This window comes from Nanorana parkeri, unplaced genomic scaffold (genome assembly GCF_000935625.1).
Source record: "Nanorana parkeri isolate BGI_ZX_2015 unplaced genomic scaffold, ASM93562v1 scaffold774, whole genome shotgun sequence".
Classification (NCBI taxonomy): Eukaryota; Metazoa; Chordata; class Amphibia; order Anura; family Dicroglossidae; genus Nanorana; species Nanorana parkeri.
The window spans coordinates 502531-520450 of NW_017307042.1; the positions used below are offsets into that span (position 1 = coordinate 502531).

A 17920-nucleotide genomic window follows, 5' to 3' on the forward strand; every position below is an offset into this window, starting at 1 on the left:
TTAATCACCTTATGAGCTCTATTTATTGCCACAAAAATAAATGCTGTGGATAAATTAAGCCAGGAAAAATACAGCTATTACTGTAAGTTGGGTTTCTAAAAGTTTTACTATTATACCTGCTTTCTGAAAGAAAATGAAAATCTCTGCACACATCCAACTGGTGCCAGTGAACAAGAAAATAGGATAGGTTACAAAAAAACCCAACTGATTTCACATCATTTGGGAGGCTTTTTGACAATACAAAGACTCCTAAAGCAGCTCCAAACCCAAGCTAAAGTGCTAGGATCAAAGTAAAAGTTAACTAGAGGAAAAGTCTTTCCATACATTTTTCTACATAGGTATGATCTAGGACTGAATATTGAAATTCCTGCAAAAGTCCAAATGTGGCTGGTTTGATCTGTTATTTGATAAGTGACTTGGAAGCTGTTATTTTTTTTTTTAGGTATTTATACAATCTTATCAGTCTGGTAAACATACTTTTTTGATTAAGGCCCCATTCACACTGAGCGATTTATCGAGCGATTTTTGCAGCGATATCGCTCATATTTCCATGCGATATCGCTCTATGTAGCTTCTCTGATCCATTTCAATGGAGCTGTTCACATCTCGTCGCTCAATATCGCTTGTAGCTCCTACATGACCCTTTTTTCGAGCGATTTTGCTCCTGATTGCATACAGCCCTATAGGAAAAAGTCGATCAATATCGCAAGTCGCGCAATATCGCAAGTCGCTCAGTGTGAATGGGGCCTAAAGCATATTTACAACTGCGCAGTAATACACTAAGTGGTGTTAGAGTACACATGCAAGGTAACCATGTTCATACATTGATCCACTTACACGTAAAAACAACATTTTCACAATGCACTAATTTATGTCCAGTAATATGGCAGGAAGCAAGTAGGGATGTTCAGATACCAAGTACCGTACTTGCTACAAGTACAGATACTTTTCCAGCTCCAAGACTAGACTAGAGAAAAATTCAAAAGTTAGGAGGCAGCTGTCATTTGTAAGGAGCACACGGAGCTCCTGGGATTTGTACATCTCTGTTTTAATGTATGATTTTTTCTTTTTAAACATTAGGAATGCACCGATACCTTTTTTCCAAGTGCAGGTACTGATACTTGTCCAATTACTTTCAGATACAAGTACTGATACATTTTTGTTTATTGTCATGTGACAGTTTTTCTAAAACAATACAAACTAATGATTTCAGGACAGTGGTGGAGCGCCAGAGCTAGGTACCCGCTGCAACCCTGGTAGTTCTCGTGAAAAAACCAAGTATCGGCACTGGTATCTGGACATCCCTAGAAGCAAATTATATTAACAGTATGTTTTTGGATTATGGGAGGGCACCAGAGTATAGGTAGCCCATCTAGGCACAGTGCAGAACAATGTCATGCAATCAGTGTCTTAGGTAAGATTTAAACCCAGGACCTTGTCTGTCTTGTTAAAAACAGAAAGTTTTATGAGTAAATGAAGAGATCTAATGGAGTATGGGGGGGGGCCTTACCACGGAAAACCGAGGCAAAACAACATCATACGTTTAAAAAAAAATACTTACAAAGTTGTCACACTACAGTATGTAATCAGTGTTTTCAAAATAGAGCTTAAGCGCTTAAAATACAATAAAACTATAGCAGTTAAACTATAGTTAAATTTTATTTTTTGGAGAGGGTTATAAATGTAAAAAATAGCTTGATGTAAATAATCTTATCAATAAGCATTAAAGTTTCTACGTACACTTTGTAATTCTTTATGTACATGATTGTAGCCATGTATGCTCATTGCATACTCAGGATCTGCATCCTGCTAGCTAGTGCTACACAATGGTTGTTCTTTACTACGCCCTTCTCAAAATAAAAGGTTATGGATTTGACAGCCCAATGAAGATATTGGCACCATGAGAATAACATTCTAAGAGTTGAGCAGGGAGGTTGCAGTGACTGCAGTCAAATACAGAGATACCTCCAGTGGTTAATGTACACATCTCTACATTTTATGCAAACAAAAATATAGAAGAACAAGCATGTAAAATGTGAAAGTAACAGTAAAAATTGCTTTTAAGGTAAACCGTGCAATAGTTACTCAAACTATGTGCTCATAGCACTGCTTGTTAATGCTTTTCAACCTTTACCTATCAACAGAAAAAAAAAAAATGAAACTCTTAAACATAGTTCCAGAAAAGTGAACCAACTTTACATGCTCTATCCATGTGAAAAAGAAGATTTTAGGCTTCATACACTAAGTTATAACTCACTTGTAATATGCTATTGTAATAGGTATTTTCAGCCGTGTGACTTATCTGTTCTGATTGACATCATTGCTGGAAAAAAGAGTCACTATGGTTGATGGCACTTGTAAAAGCTTAGTAAAGCTTAGCAATTTCAGCCTTTATTGTAAACCTGATGCTCAATAGTAGAAATAATTTTTTAGATGTCCTTTAAGAAAAAAAAATCTCTTTGCATAAATATAGGACCTGTAGGCCTCAAAAACTGAAAGTGAAAATGGTGGCAAAAGGAGACATGTTACATATTTTTATGTGAGGTATCATATGTATTGCTTGATTTACATGATTTCTGGGGGTTTGCCATTTCTATGTTTTTTCTTTGTGTTAGCAAGTATACCTTGTCTTAACCCCTTCTATTTACCACTGAAACTGGACAGAATTTGTGATACATCAGCCTAGCAGAAGAGGCAATAATCCACCAGCACAATTACATAAATGTAATTAAACAAGCACAAGGATACAAAATGTAAAATTTGAGAAGCATGTTTAAATACTTGTTTTGGCTGATATTACATCCTAGTTTGAGAAAGCCCTTTTTATTACTTACCACAGCTCCCACTCCGTAACTGGTAGCAGGGGCCAAGGCATGATATGGGTCAGTTGTATATACCCTTCCGTATCTGTTGAGAGAAACAAGCAGCAATGTTAGAATGCACAGAAAGGATGTGCAAGACTGCAGAAATACACATCCTACTGTGGGCTGATAACACATAGCATTTTTGTGGACTAATAGGTGTCAGCCTTCCCAGTTGCTGAACTACTCAACCCTTCGCACTCACATCAACAAAACATTAAAGAGTAACTTCACTTTCAAAAGATACAAATTTTCAAAAATGAATATAGAATATCTAATTATTGCACAAGCCATTTTGTAATTTAATGTTATAAAAATTACCTTTACATTTAAAACTGCAGCCATTGTAATGTTCTAAATCTGCCACAAAAATTAAATGCAATATGGCAACCTGGCGGCGTTCTGTACACACTTGGTGCATGAAACCCCCTCAGAAATGTCACTTCCTTGTTCTTTTATTGGCTGACTGATTTTCCCAGAAATCTGCACCAAGTTACAAGTACAGTTTTTGGCATTCCTTGAAATAGGAATTTAATTTTTGGTGAGGTAACTACTACTAAAAGGGATGCAGACACTGCAACTTTCCCTATTATAACCCAGGAAGCCCACCAGCTGATTATAATGAACCCAGACCCTGCCATTCAGGGATCGGTTTGGAAAGGACGTGCTGCAACAAACAGCTTTTTCTTCAGAACAGAAACAGGTAGTAAACTGCAACTAAGTTGGTTAAAATCCTTGCAATTGGATCTCACAGAGCGGATTATTTCCCCCCCCCAAAAGTGGAATAAGTCCCCTTTCACATGAGTGGTCCGATCGGGCCCACTTGTCAGTTTTTCAGGCCGGACCCGATCAGATGCTCTATGCAAGTCTATGGGCAGCTGTGTAAACGGATGAGTGTCTGTTTACACCCGGTTAGTCCTGGCTCCGGAAAAACAGACAGATCAGAGATCTGTTTCGCTGGACTGGTGCGTGCCGGAGCAGGGGTAGTCTGATGTAAACGGACACATGTCCATTTACATCCGATTTTAAAGGTTAATAAGGTGTTAAATAGGAATACTTTTTTTTTTTTGCTTTAATAGATTACTTTAGAAAATACATGTAATACATTGTGTTACACTGTATAACTCAATGACACTTGCAGACTATCTGCAAGTGTTATTTTACACAAGAGCAACTGCATTTTGACAAATGTTCCTGCAATGTAATACATAACAATTCCTGCCTGTTATTTTGACAGCAGGTAACTGCCTATATTAGGGACAGGAAAAAAAGGAGCTGAATGTAGCAGCCGCACAATATAAAACTTTGTTGAAGTTTTTGCGGGTGTATCTCCTATGTTTAAAATCCTTAAGTGGTTAAAGCTGAACTACACCCTATATACAAACTAATTTTTTTTCAACCCTGTCTCTTGTCTATTTGAACACACATGAAATCAACCACCTAATAGTTAGGGATCAGTAACTAAGGCATCCTGGTGATTTATGGTGCTCAGCCACAGCACAGAGCAGGATCTGTTCGCCAGCAGTGCTAATGATTGGATGTCTGAGCAGGCAATCAGTATGACTTCCTGTGCACATATCCACAATGCAACTGCTGTGGACTCCTGAGAGCATTTTGTGTGTGCAATAAAAAAATAAAATTATATAGATTCTAAAAAATAGACTGGAGATTTTTACACAATTTGCCCAGTTACGACTCATCTCTTCCTTTCCTGACTGGCTGGAAGAGTTATTTATATACCAGCCAATGGGGAAAGTAGGGATGGAAGAAGGAAAATTCGAAGCTGCGCTCTAGGAGATTGCTTGAGAGCTGTGATGGGAGGTATTCCCTCCAATGGGGTTCAAGCTGCAAATCCAAAATGTGGGATTTTCTTTCACTTTCAGAGATAAATGTCACCAGGACAAACAGGGAGGGTGAACCACCCTAATGGGGATTCATCAGTCGCATGAGAGGTTCAAACTACTTCAGGCTACTGATAAGACTGACTGAGTCTCTCACTGGGCGATCTAGTGGTTGGGTCTCTCTCTCCTCCCCACCAAAGCTATTAATTTTACTTACACTGACGCATGCTCCCCCTTCCCCGGTTAGCCTTCCCACCCTATCCTAATCACTAATGTAATGACTGGAATGCATCCTAAAATAAGAAGGTTAAATGCTACAGCTTTGTCAAGGTCATGTTCTGTATCACTACCTTCCCCACACAGTAGAGATTCTTTTGTAACTCCTATGCTGATCCCTCAACTTCACCTGGACTGCTACAAACATCTCAGGCCACAGAAGGTATGAACTCCAAAAAGGACAAAACTTCAAAGAACTGAACTTTTCCATCCCTCCCATCTACACTTATCTCTCCATTCCATTCCTTTCCCAATTCAACTGTGGAGCACGTTCTAACTAACAAATATTCTGCACTATTTGGATTATACCTTGCTCTCATAGGTTTTCGATTTTTGTTGTTTACGTGAAAGAATAAATACAAAAATGAAAACAAAATGGACACATGATTGAGTAAAAAAAAAAAAAGAAGAGGCACTTTGCAGTATTTTTGAGCAAAATGGTGTCATACCCATCGCTGTAGGTTGCAGCAGCGGCGGCAGCAGCGGCAGCTGTGGCAGCAGTGGCTGGTTGAGTGTATCTGTAGGCTGCATATCCACCCTGTTTAAAGAAAAATAAAACAAAACAAATGCGTCAGACCATTAGTAAATCAACAGCAACAGAAATGCACGCATGGGAGGAAAAAATAAAATGCGTCTTTACCAAAAGTAAATTACCAATTACTATAAACAGGTCAGCAGGCTCTAAAAACTTCAAACTCGCGTTTAAGCATAAGGAGTGGACATTTATCAAAACTGGAGCAGACATAACAAGGAGCAGTTGTCCATGGCAACCAATCAGCCTCTCTCTTTCATTTTCAAATCTTAACTGAACAAACTGAAGAGAGAAGCTGATTGGTTGCCATTCACAGCTGCTCCAGATTTTGTCTGTTGCAGTTTTGATAAATTCCCCTCAATGTGTTTTGATCCTACAGACCTTTGCTCATTGTGCTGTTCAGGGGTACTGTGAGCCCAGGCTGGTGTGATTATGTGATATTTGCAAGAACTTGCGCTAATGGAGAGTAAAATATTAAATGGATAAATATAAACCCAGAACCAAAAAAATATATACAAACAATTTCTATGATTTTTTAGAGTTATTCTAGAAGAGTACGAGAAGCTGCTGGACTTAGGCACTCGGTCACTATAGTAAAAGATGTGTTTAAATGGTACAGCGCTAACCGTCCTTCATTGATGGATATGTGAGAAATCAGAACGTTATGATCAAAGGTTTGGAGCATACAAATGAAAAAGTGTATAAACTGTAAAGGATGTATCACAATAGTGTAAATGACATCTATATAAATACAGTGTAAAAAAACTAGCAGTGTGTAAAAGGATATTCGTCAAAAATAAATGTCAAAAAGTGTATAAACTGTAAAGGATGTATCACAAAAGTGTAAATGACATCTATAAATACAGTGTAAAAAAAAGGGATGGAAGAAGGAAAATTCGAAGCTGCGCTCTAGGAGATTGCTTGAGAGCTGTGATGGGAGGTATTCCCTCCAATGGGGTTCAAGCTGCAAATCCAAAATGTGGGATTTTCTTTCACTTTCAGAGATAAATGTCACCAGGACAAACAGGGAGGGTGAACCACCCTAATGGGGATTCATCAGTCGCATGAGAGGTTCAAACTACTTCAGGCTACTGATAAGACTGACTGAGTCTCTCACTGGGCGATCTAGTGGTTGGGTCTCTCTCTCCTCCCCACCAAAGCTATTAATTTTACTTACACTGACGCATGCTCCCCCTTCCCCGGTTAGCCTTCCCACCCTATCCTAATCACTAATGTAATGACTGGAATGCATCCTAAAATAAGAAGGTTAAATGCTACAGCTTTGTCAAGGTCATGTTCTGTATCACTACCTTCCCCACACAGTAGAGATTCTTTTGTAACTCCTATGCTGATCCCTCAACTTCACCTGGACTGCTACAAACATCTCAGGCCACAGAAGGTATGAACTCCAAAAAGGACAAAACTTCAAAGAACTGAACTTTTCCATCCCTCCCATCTACACTTATCTCTCCATTCCATTCCTTTCCCAATTCAACTGTGGAGCACGTTCTAACTAACAAATATTCTGCACTATTTGGATTATACCTTGCTCTCATAGGTTTTCGATTTTTGTTGTTTACGTGAAAGAATAAATACAAAAATGAAAACAAAATGGACACATGATTGAGTAAAAAAAAAAAAAGAAGAGGCACTTTGCAGTATTTTTGAGCAAAATGGTGTCATACCCATCGCTGTAGGTTGCAGCAGCGGCGGCAGCAGCGGCAGCTGTGGCAGCAGTGGCTGGTTGAGTGTATCTGTAGGCTGCATATCCACCCTGTTTAAAGAAAAATAAAACAAAACAAATGCGTCAGACCATTAGTAAATCAACAGCAACAGAAATGCACGCATGGGAGGAAAAAATAAAATGCGTCTTTACCAAAAGTAAATTACCAATTACTATAAACAGGTCAGCAGGCTCTAAAAACTTCAAACTCGCGTTTAAGCATAAGGAGTGGACATTTATCAAAACTGGAGCAGACATAACAAGGAGCAGTTGTCCATGGCAACCAATCAGCCTCTCTCTTTCATTTTCAAATCTTAACTGCACAAACTGAAGAGAGAAGCTGATTGGTTACCATGCACATCTGCTCCAGTTTTTGTCTGCTCCAGTTTTGATAAATTCCCCCTAATGTATATTGCAGATGTATAAGGAACTAGTTTCTCCTCATACATTTGCAACTGATGTTATACAATAAAAATAATGGTTCGGAAAAAAAATTGGCCCGTATAAGCCTTCTGAAAGTAAAAAAACAAAAAAACACCCTTGTCTGTAACCAAAGTGTGTATGGTTACAAATCGGACTTACTGGAGCTATACATTGTACCTGAGCAAATATTTAGCGTCAATAGGGGGAATTTATCAAAGCAATTGCGACAGTTTTCATTTTTTTAATGTGCAAATCTGTTTAGCCGCTCCTTTTAACATGAGCCTGTTTTGACCAGAGCCTGCACTATTTTTACAATTGCACAAGTTCGCAACAGTTTACATCTGTACTGCGGCCATCTGAAACTGTAGCATCAACAAAACAATCGCAACTTAAGAAGTCCCCATGACCACTTCTTCAAGACGCGACAGTTAAGCTTTTTGCCTGGAGTTACAAGTCTTCTTTCCTGAAGTCTATTTAATTTCCTTTATGAACAACATTACACTAACATCATAAATCTGGAGAAAATATTTCCCATGCAACCATATGAGTTCAAACATTCGCAAATGCTATGATAAATTCCCCCCAATATGTTTTCATAAAGGCCCTTTGGTAACTTAGCAGTTGAAGCCAGTATAATAAATATAAGAAAACTAGAAAAAAGGTAGCATATGCAGGACAACTAAACCAAAAAATGTGTTTATCTTGATTTTCATTCAGGGGCCCACATCACAGAAGTAAAAAAAAATGTATTTCACTTGTACATTTTGAATGACAAAATGGAGTTACAGAGCAAGAGAAAAAAAATGCCAAAAAAATTAAATCAAGCAATCTTAAGGCTCCATACAAAATAGATGCAGCAATGTGTTCACCTTTGTAGCCAACAGCCAGGGGAAAGGATAAGGAGGTGGGGGTGCTCATGGCTCAAGAATGCAGGCTGGCTATGAGTCAAGGTGAGAGATAATGGATAATTGCTATGACCCCAGCTTGCAGTGCCAACTGGCTGTTCTGCTTTTGCGGAATATCCATTTTAGTGCACGCAATCGTTGAGAATATCTAGTGTGTGCTAACAACTGAGGTCATAGTAGACTTCAAGGGCTTACCCTCACTAAAAGCCAGCTAGCATTTCTGACACTGAACACACAACAACACACAAGGTGACTGATGGAGGCAAACAGTCCATTGCACTAACACACTGACATTTTCTACACAAGCTAATGAGGTTGAGACAGAGGGATTTTTCTACAGCGTGCATTCAGGTGAGAATGTTAGAGTGTCAACAAGTCAGTTGGAGGTTAATGTTTCAATGCTGTTGTATTCCACATCTACCACAAGTCATTAATACCTAAGGCAAACTGGAGAAGGAACTAGAGGGGAGGAGGATAAGATTAAAGTGAGGAAAGAAGAGCAGCGTTCTCAATATGCAGCAATCAGAATATAATCCCTTCATTGTTCTGTATTTAACCCTGAAGAATGAATACATATTCTTACTAATTGGCAATGCACTGTAAAATAATTAATAAATGAACATTTTTACAATTACACTTTAAGATACAATATATATATATATATATATTCACACTACGAAAGTAACTTTGCTATATAGCTAAAAGCGCCAAATAAGCAATGTCAATGGTTGGTAAGTTGGCATAGCTTTTAAAGCAGCCCAGTCCATTTAAAATAGATGCTCACTTTTGGGTAGAAGCTGGAAAAACAGATCAACCACTGGCTTGGTTGAGGTGGTAGTCTCCATGCTAAAACAGAATATCACTCATTCTGCCAATCTGTCTAATGTAGAGCAACAGGGTGACCACACTGCAAAGTTCTCACTCCCTAAGGACCCAACATAAACAAGAAGTTGGTAGGTTATTCAAACAGTCTACTGTAGCCTACACTAGGAGTTTTGGGTGGATCAACTCCACTACTAAATCAGTAAAGTGGCACGGTTTGCATTAAATAAACAATCATGAAACTGTGCATAATACATAATAGAATGCACAGAGAAAACAAACTAAATTTTTGGGCAGGATAAATTTCCATTACACTAGAACAATACTGCAGTAATAATTCTCAATGTATAAATGTGTGAATAGAACTGCGGAAAATAAGCACGCCAAAGCCACGTGCCACAGAAAGCAATTTAATATTTTTTTTCAAACCATGAAAGCATAATCCCCTTTTTTTATTTATAAATTATTTGGCTAGATATATTGTCATTTACAGTTACATAAAAAAATAAAATCAAACTGACTGACCCTGCTAATGTGTGCAGACACTGTCACATGTAACCAACTCAATGACATGAAGCTTATATTTTACAGAAGTCTCCCATGCTGTAACAGATTAAAGGGAAAAGCAGGAGATGACAGAGGCCAAGACTGTATTAGAGAAAATATTGAATATGTACCTGCATAAGCTAATGTGCCCTCAGTAAGTGTTCTGACATGATTCATGGAGAAATATTTCTGGCATAAACAAAAAAGATGCCAACAATTCTTTTGGACCAGTAGATTGGATTTTTTAGGGGTGGATTGAAGAGTTGGGATGAGTTCCTGTGTCAGCACTTCATGGAAAAGTGGCCTTCTAGAGAAAAGATGTGGTGGATTTCGGACGCTGATGTGGGTAGGCCAATTGTACTGCCAGTCTAATCATGTCTCAAGGATTGAAGAATGATGGAAATAACATTTGTGGATACTGTATGTCGCCAAGTTTATTTTTGTAATTTTTTTTTTTTTTTACTATTAAAGAAACTAAACTGTTCAGAGGCATCTTTTCATATGCCATTTGATTCTTCAAAAATATGTCAAACGTAAACCACCTCTGTATGTAACTAGGGCACATAGAACGATCTGAAGCTAGGAGGTGCCACTTATTAGATCGGTTTACCAACATATTAGTGCACTGCAGCAAAACCAGCATTTGCCACAAACCACAGAATGGCCAATAGTCTTTGTTTTGTGTTTGGGTGGCAAATGCACACCATTCCACAGAATGGTTAAAATCACCAACTGATTGGTGGACTGATACCCCCACAAAAAAAGGAATAACTTTGAAGGATATCCATGTGGACACAAAGGCCATTGTGAGGACAGATGCCACAATCAAGAAGTGAGTGGCCAACCTGAAAAGTGGCCATGAGCAGCATGAAAATTAGTCCTTTTTTAGACAATGGCACACTCATGCAACCAATGAAATGGAGTAAAAAAAAAAAACATGACATGGTGATGTACAATTGATGTCTCGTCCCACTAGCAGACCAATAGTTGAGGCTCTGCAGATATCAGCAGGAGGGAATTCAGCACATCCTTTGAGGTTCTTGACATAATTAGGGGATCATGGCTCCTCAGATTGTTGACCACTAATCAAAAACTACAAGTAATACGAACAAAGCAAATCTGAAGCCAGTCATGATGCTTTTGCTGAACAATTTATAACTATGGATGAGGCATCTGTCAACCACTTTCATTCAAATTTTAAACAGTCAACCCAACTCTTCAATTGCAAAGGCGATGAAGGTGGTCCATTTGTTTGTAAGGTGATTGCATCTATTTTTCACATGCCAAAAGGTTTTCTTTGTTGGAGGACTTCCTTTACAAGCGAAAAACTGTTTCCAGGATGTACTATGCTTTACTTTTGCAAACTGAGGGATGGAAGGAAGGAAAAAAGGCAAGACAGGCTGAGGGGGTGTTACTTGATGCTGAAAATGTTCTGGCTCATGCTTCAGTTGTTGCCATGGGCAATGTGACTGCTGCTTTCCACTTGTACTGCAATCTCCGAACTCACAAGAATAGGCTACTAAGACTATGAATTATTGCCTGAACTGAAGAAACACTTAGTTGGTACCCAATTTATCTTTAAAACTGAGGTGGTCGATTTAGAGTCATAGAAAGAAAGGTACTATTTTGAAGGAATAAAAAAAAGATTGCAGCACTGGTTCAACTAAGTGCCTGAGCATCAAGTGGGACTATGTTAAAACCGGTCACTGTACCTTTTAATTGATCCTCTTTTTTCCCTATTCACAAAGCCAGCAGGGACAGGCAAATTATAAGTATATCCATAAGTTATACATACACTATATTGCCAAAAGTATTGGGGCGCCTGCCTTTACACGCACATGAAATTTAATGGCAACCCAGTCTTAGTCCGCAGGGTTCAATATTGAGTTGGAGCTTTAACAGCTTCAACACTTCTGGGAAGGCTGTCCACAAGGTTTAGGACTGTTTGAGCATTCTTCCAGAAGCGCATTTGTGAGGTCAGGTACTGATGTTGGACGAGAAGGCCTGGCTCGCAGTCTCCGCTGCGGTGTTCTTTCGGGTTGAGGCCAGGGCTCTGTGCAGGCCAATCAAGTTCCTCCAGCCCAAACTTGCTCGTCCATGTCTTTATGGACCTTGCTTTGTGCACTGGTGCGCAGTCATGTTGGAACAGGAAGGGGCCATCCTCAGACTGCCCCCACAAAGTTGGGAGCATGAAATTGTCCAAAATGTCTTGGTATGCTGATGCCTTAAAAATTCCCTTCATTGGAAACAAGCCCAACCCCTGAAAAACAACCCCACACCATAATCTCACCTCCACCAAACTTTACACTTGGCACAATGCAGTCAAGCAAGTATCGTTCTCCTGGCAACCGCCAAACCCAGACACGTCCATCGGATTGCCAGACAGAGAAGCGCGATTCGTCACTCCAGAAAACATATCACGGTACCACGCTTGAATTCACTGAGCCCTGAGAGCGACCCATTCTTTCACATATGTTTGTAGAAGCAGTCTGCATGCCTAGGTGCTTGATTTTATACCCCTGTGGCCATGGAGGTGATTGGAACACCTGAATCCAATGATTTCGAGGGGTGTCCCAATACTTTTGGCAATATAGTTTATGTCAATCAGGTAACCGATATACTCTTTGTCAACAGTTCACCCTACTTGCATCACTTGCCTTGTTCTAGGAATGCAGAAAACACCCTCTTCCCATTTTAAACACATCTGTTTTGAAAAATCTTTCACCTGGCTGCAGTTAGAGGTCTACAAGACTATGAGAGAAACAATATTAACTAGCCCTAAAGGCCCATTTACACTAGTGTGTAGTGTTAATAAAATACAAGTTTAATGAGGCTTGAGTTAAGATCTGAAATGAGTATACACATCTGCAAAAACAGACATCTTAATTTGCATACATGCTGCAAACAAGGGACAAAAAAAGGTATTGAAGCAGGAGGGTAAAATAACGGCCAAGAAACTAGCATTTGGTGTGCAATGGCAGCCTCCACATGTCTCAAGAAAGAACCAATATTTTTAAAAATCTATGTAGTTTGGGATTGAAAGGAGATAGATGAGCAGCATTAAGAGCCAATCATGGATCTACTGCTTTGCACAATACTTGGCCACCCACAGTACAACCTCATTGTAGAGTCTCCTTTATTTACTAGTTACCGTGTTTGAGGGCCTTGCATTACATAGTTGGTAGAAGATTAGCTTACTCTGAAAATCAGCAAAGCATTCAATTTTGACCTGCCGTGATCACCCTTGTCTTATTGAATATATAGATGGAAAAAGATGGTTATGTTTAAACTCTTGTTTCGGACAAAGAATTTCTCTTAAAATATATCCTGTAAGCATTATCCAACATACAGTAAGTCTGGATCTAATTGCCTTTTCTATCCATTTATTTCCAAGCTCTTCAGTCTTCAAACGTGGTTTAAGCTTTAGCAAAAACACTCAGTCCAGCTTGGCTGATTCCACCAGTTTCTTCATTAACACATAAGCCCTGCTCAAATTGTAAGACTAAAATCCAGTATTATATATATATATATATATATATATATATGAACAACAAATCAAAGAAGCAAATCAAAGAAGTCCTTTTGGGGCATGTGACAAATAACTGAACAAAATAAATTTCCAACAAAAAATGCAAGGCCCATCAATGCCTAATAACCAGTTTAACATAATGTGCAACTGACTAAAGTATAACAGTACCGTAATTGCACAATATTCCCAGGACATTGGCTGACTTTCAAGCATTAAATCACTACCTCGCATGCCCTGAACAACCCTGTGGACTGTACAGGTTTTATTCACACTGCAGCGGCTGACCGTGCGTATTCGACTGTACGAGACGTACAGCCAAATACGCACATAGCCGCTCTAACCTGAAAAACACAATCCACTTTAATGTGCATTGTTCAGACTACCGCGTGGGTATGAAACCGCTCAGACCCCAAAATAGTGCAAGCGTGATATGGCGGATTCCACATGTCCGCAGCTATATAATAGCCACAAACGAGCAGAATCCATGCGAATTATACATTTTAGCGGTTTCGTCCTGTGTGGTCTTCCATGCGGGAAACGCAAACGTATATGTGAATGGAGCCTTAGTGTAGAACCACACATTTTAGCTATGGAATATGGCAGACTGAGTATTAATTTTTTAGAAAAGTATGTAGGCTTGTCTCATGCTGGCTTAAAAAGAGAGATGGGCAGTGTGAAGAAGGCTTGCTCACAACATGAAGCAAAACAAAAATGGTAACCACTCCAATCAGTTCATTACTAGCTTTTTAAAGCAATATGCACACGAATAGTGCTTTGCTAGACTAGAGTTAGGACCACTCTCCACAAAGAGGCCCTGATTTGTAAGTGTGGCTTCGACATACTGTATACTTGTAAATGTATGCAATTCAGGACAAATATATTTATTTTTTGATACAATAAAGAACTTGATGAAATATTACCGTATATACTCTAGTATAAGCCGAGATTTTCAGCCCATTTTTTTGAGTGAAAAGTGCCCCCCAATAGAACTTTCTTACAATAGATAATAGACTTGAAGGACCTACAGCACTCTACAGGAGGAGAGCACATCAGGACCTCAAATAGGTGATAACATTTTTGTTTTTAGAGTTCAACAATCAGCAATACAGAATAGTAGGATCATTTAGGTATTTATCAACATTTGCTTAACCGCTTCATGACTGAGTTTTTTTTTCTCGTCTTTTTCTCCAGTCTCTGTTTGTTAAGGACTGACCCCACTTTTTTTACAATTTTGCTGTGCGATTCTTCCACGGAAGTAATATACTTTCTTACTAAGTGCACTCACACATATTATACATTACTTTTTTTTTTTTTTTTAAGAGGACAAATAGGGCTATATATTTATATCACATATGCGCTACTAATGCCGCACTTAGTAAGAACATAAAACAAAACGAAAAATGTTTCCCCAGTTTTGATTATTATTTTTTAGAAAAATTGCACAGCAATAGAAAAAATGCAGTAAAACAAAACACTAAAAAGACATTTAATTTTTTTTCTCTAACAACTAATAGTGGTTAGGTGGCCGACAATGTCATGGTCATTAAGTGTCACACTTAGGGACAACGACATACTTTGAACAACGCCAGCATCACTATGACTGCTTGACAATTTAATACTTTCCTGAAATGTTTGGTTATTATTAGGATGCTCCAAACTTAGGAACAGCCAATAACAACCTTAGTGACTGATCCGGAGTACTGGCACTGCTGCATGTCATGTTCAGATCTCACTAAAGCAATAAAGCAGGGGTCTCAAACTGAATTTAATCGTGGGCCACTGGACATATTATTTTAGTCCCGTGGGGGCTGCTTGTTAAATGTCATGCTTCAAATAAAAATTTAACTATATATGGTACTAGAATTAATGTCTGCACATGCTACAAGCGGCAACTGTCACCCATTCAAGTTTACGATCAGACGACAGCCTCTGCATGTAAACGCCTGCACACCACATGCAATGGTATGTGATATTATTACACACAGTTAGGAATCAATCACTCTCCCTGGATGCACGATCGTGCATCCAGGGAGAGTGATTGTTTTCTAACTGCGTGTAATCAGTTTACATACCATTACATGTGGTGTGCAGGTGTTTACATGCAGCAGCTGTCACCTGATCATCAACTTGAATGGGTGACAGGTGCCGCTTGTAAACAGCAGATTAAGAATTTATGCTGCAGTAAAAGGCAAGTCCCTGACACAGGAATCGCTAATCGCACCTGAAATATAGGTGTGAATGGGGCCTAATATACTCTACACACATAAAAATACATCACCTCCCCCCTTTGCACTCACAAAATACACCCCATACACATAGAATAATACACCCCCCCTTCCAAGCACACACAAAATACATTGCCCATTCCCCCCGCGAGCTCTCTCACCTGCTTATTTTGATGAGGCCCTGGATCCAGTGGTTGATTAGCAAGGTCTGGTGCAGAACTTACTAATCCATCCTTTCAGCCGACGTTCAGTGAAGACTGTCAGAATGCTGGCAAAAGGATCTGAGTGCCGGGCACTGACAGGAGCAGCTAGGCAGTCTGCATTAGAGATGTAGATCGTGTATCTGCTCCTGCAAGTTGAACTTTTTACAAAAGCCTAATTCTTTTATTAATGGATGCTTCAATACTGAGGCATCCATTGATGAACAGTAACCGCTGATTCTCAGCGGTTACTGGCACTTCTGAGTCCCGAATAGCTGCTCACGTACGGATATTTGGGCACGCCACGATGGCAGGTTTTTGATCATAGTCTGTGTTCCCGTTGGATGATTTACTGTCTTGATTTGTCCAGGTGAGTTATCAGAGTGTGAAACTGAAACAAAATTCCAAATTTAGAGTTGTCAAACAGGAATAGAAGGGACATCTTCCAATGGGGACACTAGTTCTGGTAACCCTGCTGACAACCAGAGATTTCCCTTCGTTTGGAAGGATTTTCTCTGGCTTTCTAATGCGGCTATAGGACAGAAAGTGAAGGGAAAACTCCCCAATGGGACAGAGAAAAAAAACAGAATTACAATTGTTTTACAGGTTTAAAAAAACTTTACATGCATTCAACTGTCCTTTTAGCCAATTTAGCATGTCCTAAAAGAACCAACTCCCCACACAAAAGCCAGACTGGCATTCTGCTATCATACCACCAACACTACAGGTTTTTGCATGCTCTGTAAACTTTAGAAAAACGTGCTATTCCATCTACGATTCAGAACACACTAACAGAGCCCTTAAAAGAGACACTGAACTGGCTTACTAGATAAATAACCACAAACTGCAGATGGAATGTTGCAGGCACACATCCACTTGAAAACATAAAAGGCAGGTAAACAGCTAGTGGACCAAAAGAAGCCTACTTCTTACTCGATCATAAGGTGCCCATACACTGTACGATAATCGTATGATAATCGCGGGAAATCCCACGATCGTACGATAATCGCAAAGTGTATGGGCGTGCGACCGTTTCTACTATACGATCGCACATCTTCCGTCGAACAACAACTTGTTAGACAACTGCCGAACAGGCCGGTGTGCGCACGCTGCCCGTTCAGCATTGCAGTCATCGGAACCCCGCCGATGATCGCAAGTACAATCTGCCTGTCCATGATGGGCAGATCGTATGTTTTTTAAATTACTTTACTTTTGCCTTGCGAGGGTAGTAAAGTGTATGGCCAGCTTTACTCTAGTAAAGGGAGTTTGCAGGCAAACATCCACTTGAAAACATACCATACAGGTAGGACGTCAGTAATCTATAAGAAGCCTGCCTCTTACTCTATTAAAGGGGATATAAAGGAGGTAAGGGAATAATAATTTCCCCAAAATAAATGAAGATGGACTTTCCTCAACTTAGAAAGTTAGGTGTATGGCTTGAATAAACAAAACAACGCATCTGTCCCCATACATTGGCCAAAGTATTTACAGCCCCTAGAGACCATGTAGCTGAAGGCACCGTGGAGTAATTCATCTTAAATTGTCACACCGGAGACACAAATTACAGTTCCTCTCCCTATACATTCTTTGGCAGCAGGGACTTATTTTGCTGCTTAAGAACATGTAAATACTTGTCTAAATTCTCTGCACATGTGTACTTTAAGGGATGACAAACATTTAACACTTAATACCCCCAAAAACACATTCTTTCTTGCCGTCAAATTGTAAAATGTTGTATTTTGGAAATAAATGTGTAACATGTGTACTTTTGAACTGTGCATAAAATATACTGTTTATACCAGGGGTCTCAAAGTACCGGCCTGCGAACCAGTACTATGTGGCCCGCAGCCAGCTGACAAGTCAGGCATGTGGTCACGGACAGCGTACCCGCCTTGCGGGAGCAGCTACACCTCTGTCGGATGCAGACTGCATAGCTGCTCCAGTCAGTGCCGGCACTCACCTTTCGGTCGGCGTTCTGACAGTTCTGAGCTCAGTTCTTGATACTGAGGGAGTGTATTAAATGTGTTTTGGGGGGGG

The 17920-nt window shown here is 39.5% G+C and overlaps 1 protein-coding gene across 7 annotated transcripts in view; it reads right to left on the bottom strand.

Annotated features, from left to right (window-relative positions):
* Nucleotides 1-17920, bottom strand: part of RBFOX2 (RNA binding protein, fox-1 homolog 2) — a 300225-nt gene that overhangs the window by 8710 nt on the left and 273595 nt on the right. For 5 of the 7 annotated variants that reach the window (XM_018564722.1, XM_018564726.1, XM_018564719.1 and 2 more), the window contains 2 exons: nucleotides 7196-7284; nucleotides 2835-2907 (listed from right to left, as the gene is read on the bottom strand). In XM_018564722.1, coding sequence (XP_018420224.1) covers nucleotides 2835-2907; nucleotides 7196-7284 — 162 coding nt within the window. Of the gene's footprint in view, nucleotides 1-2085; nucleotides 2135-2834; nucleotides 2908-7195; nucleotides 7285-17920 lie in introns of all 7 variants that reach the window. The other 2 variants (XM_018564721.1, XM_018564725.1) reach the window with 1 other exon arrangement.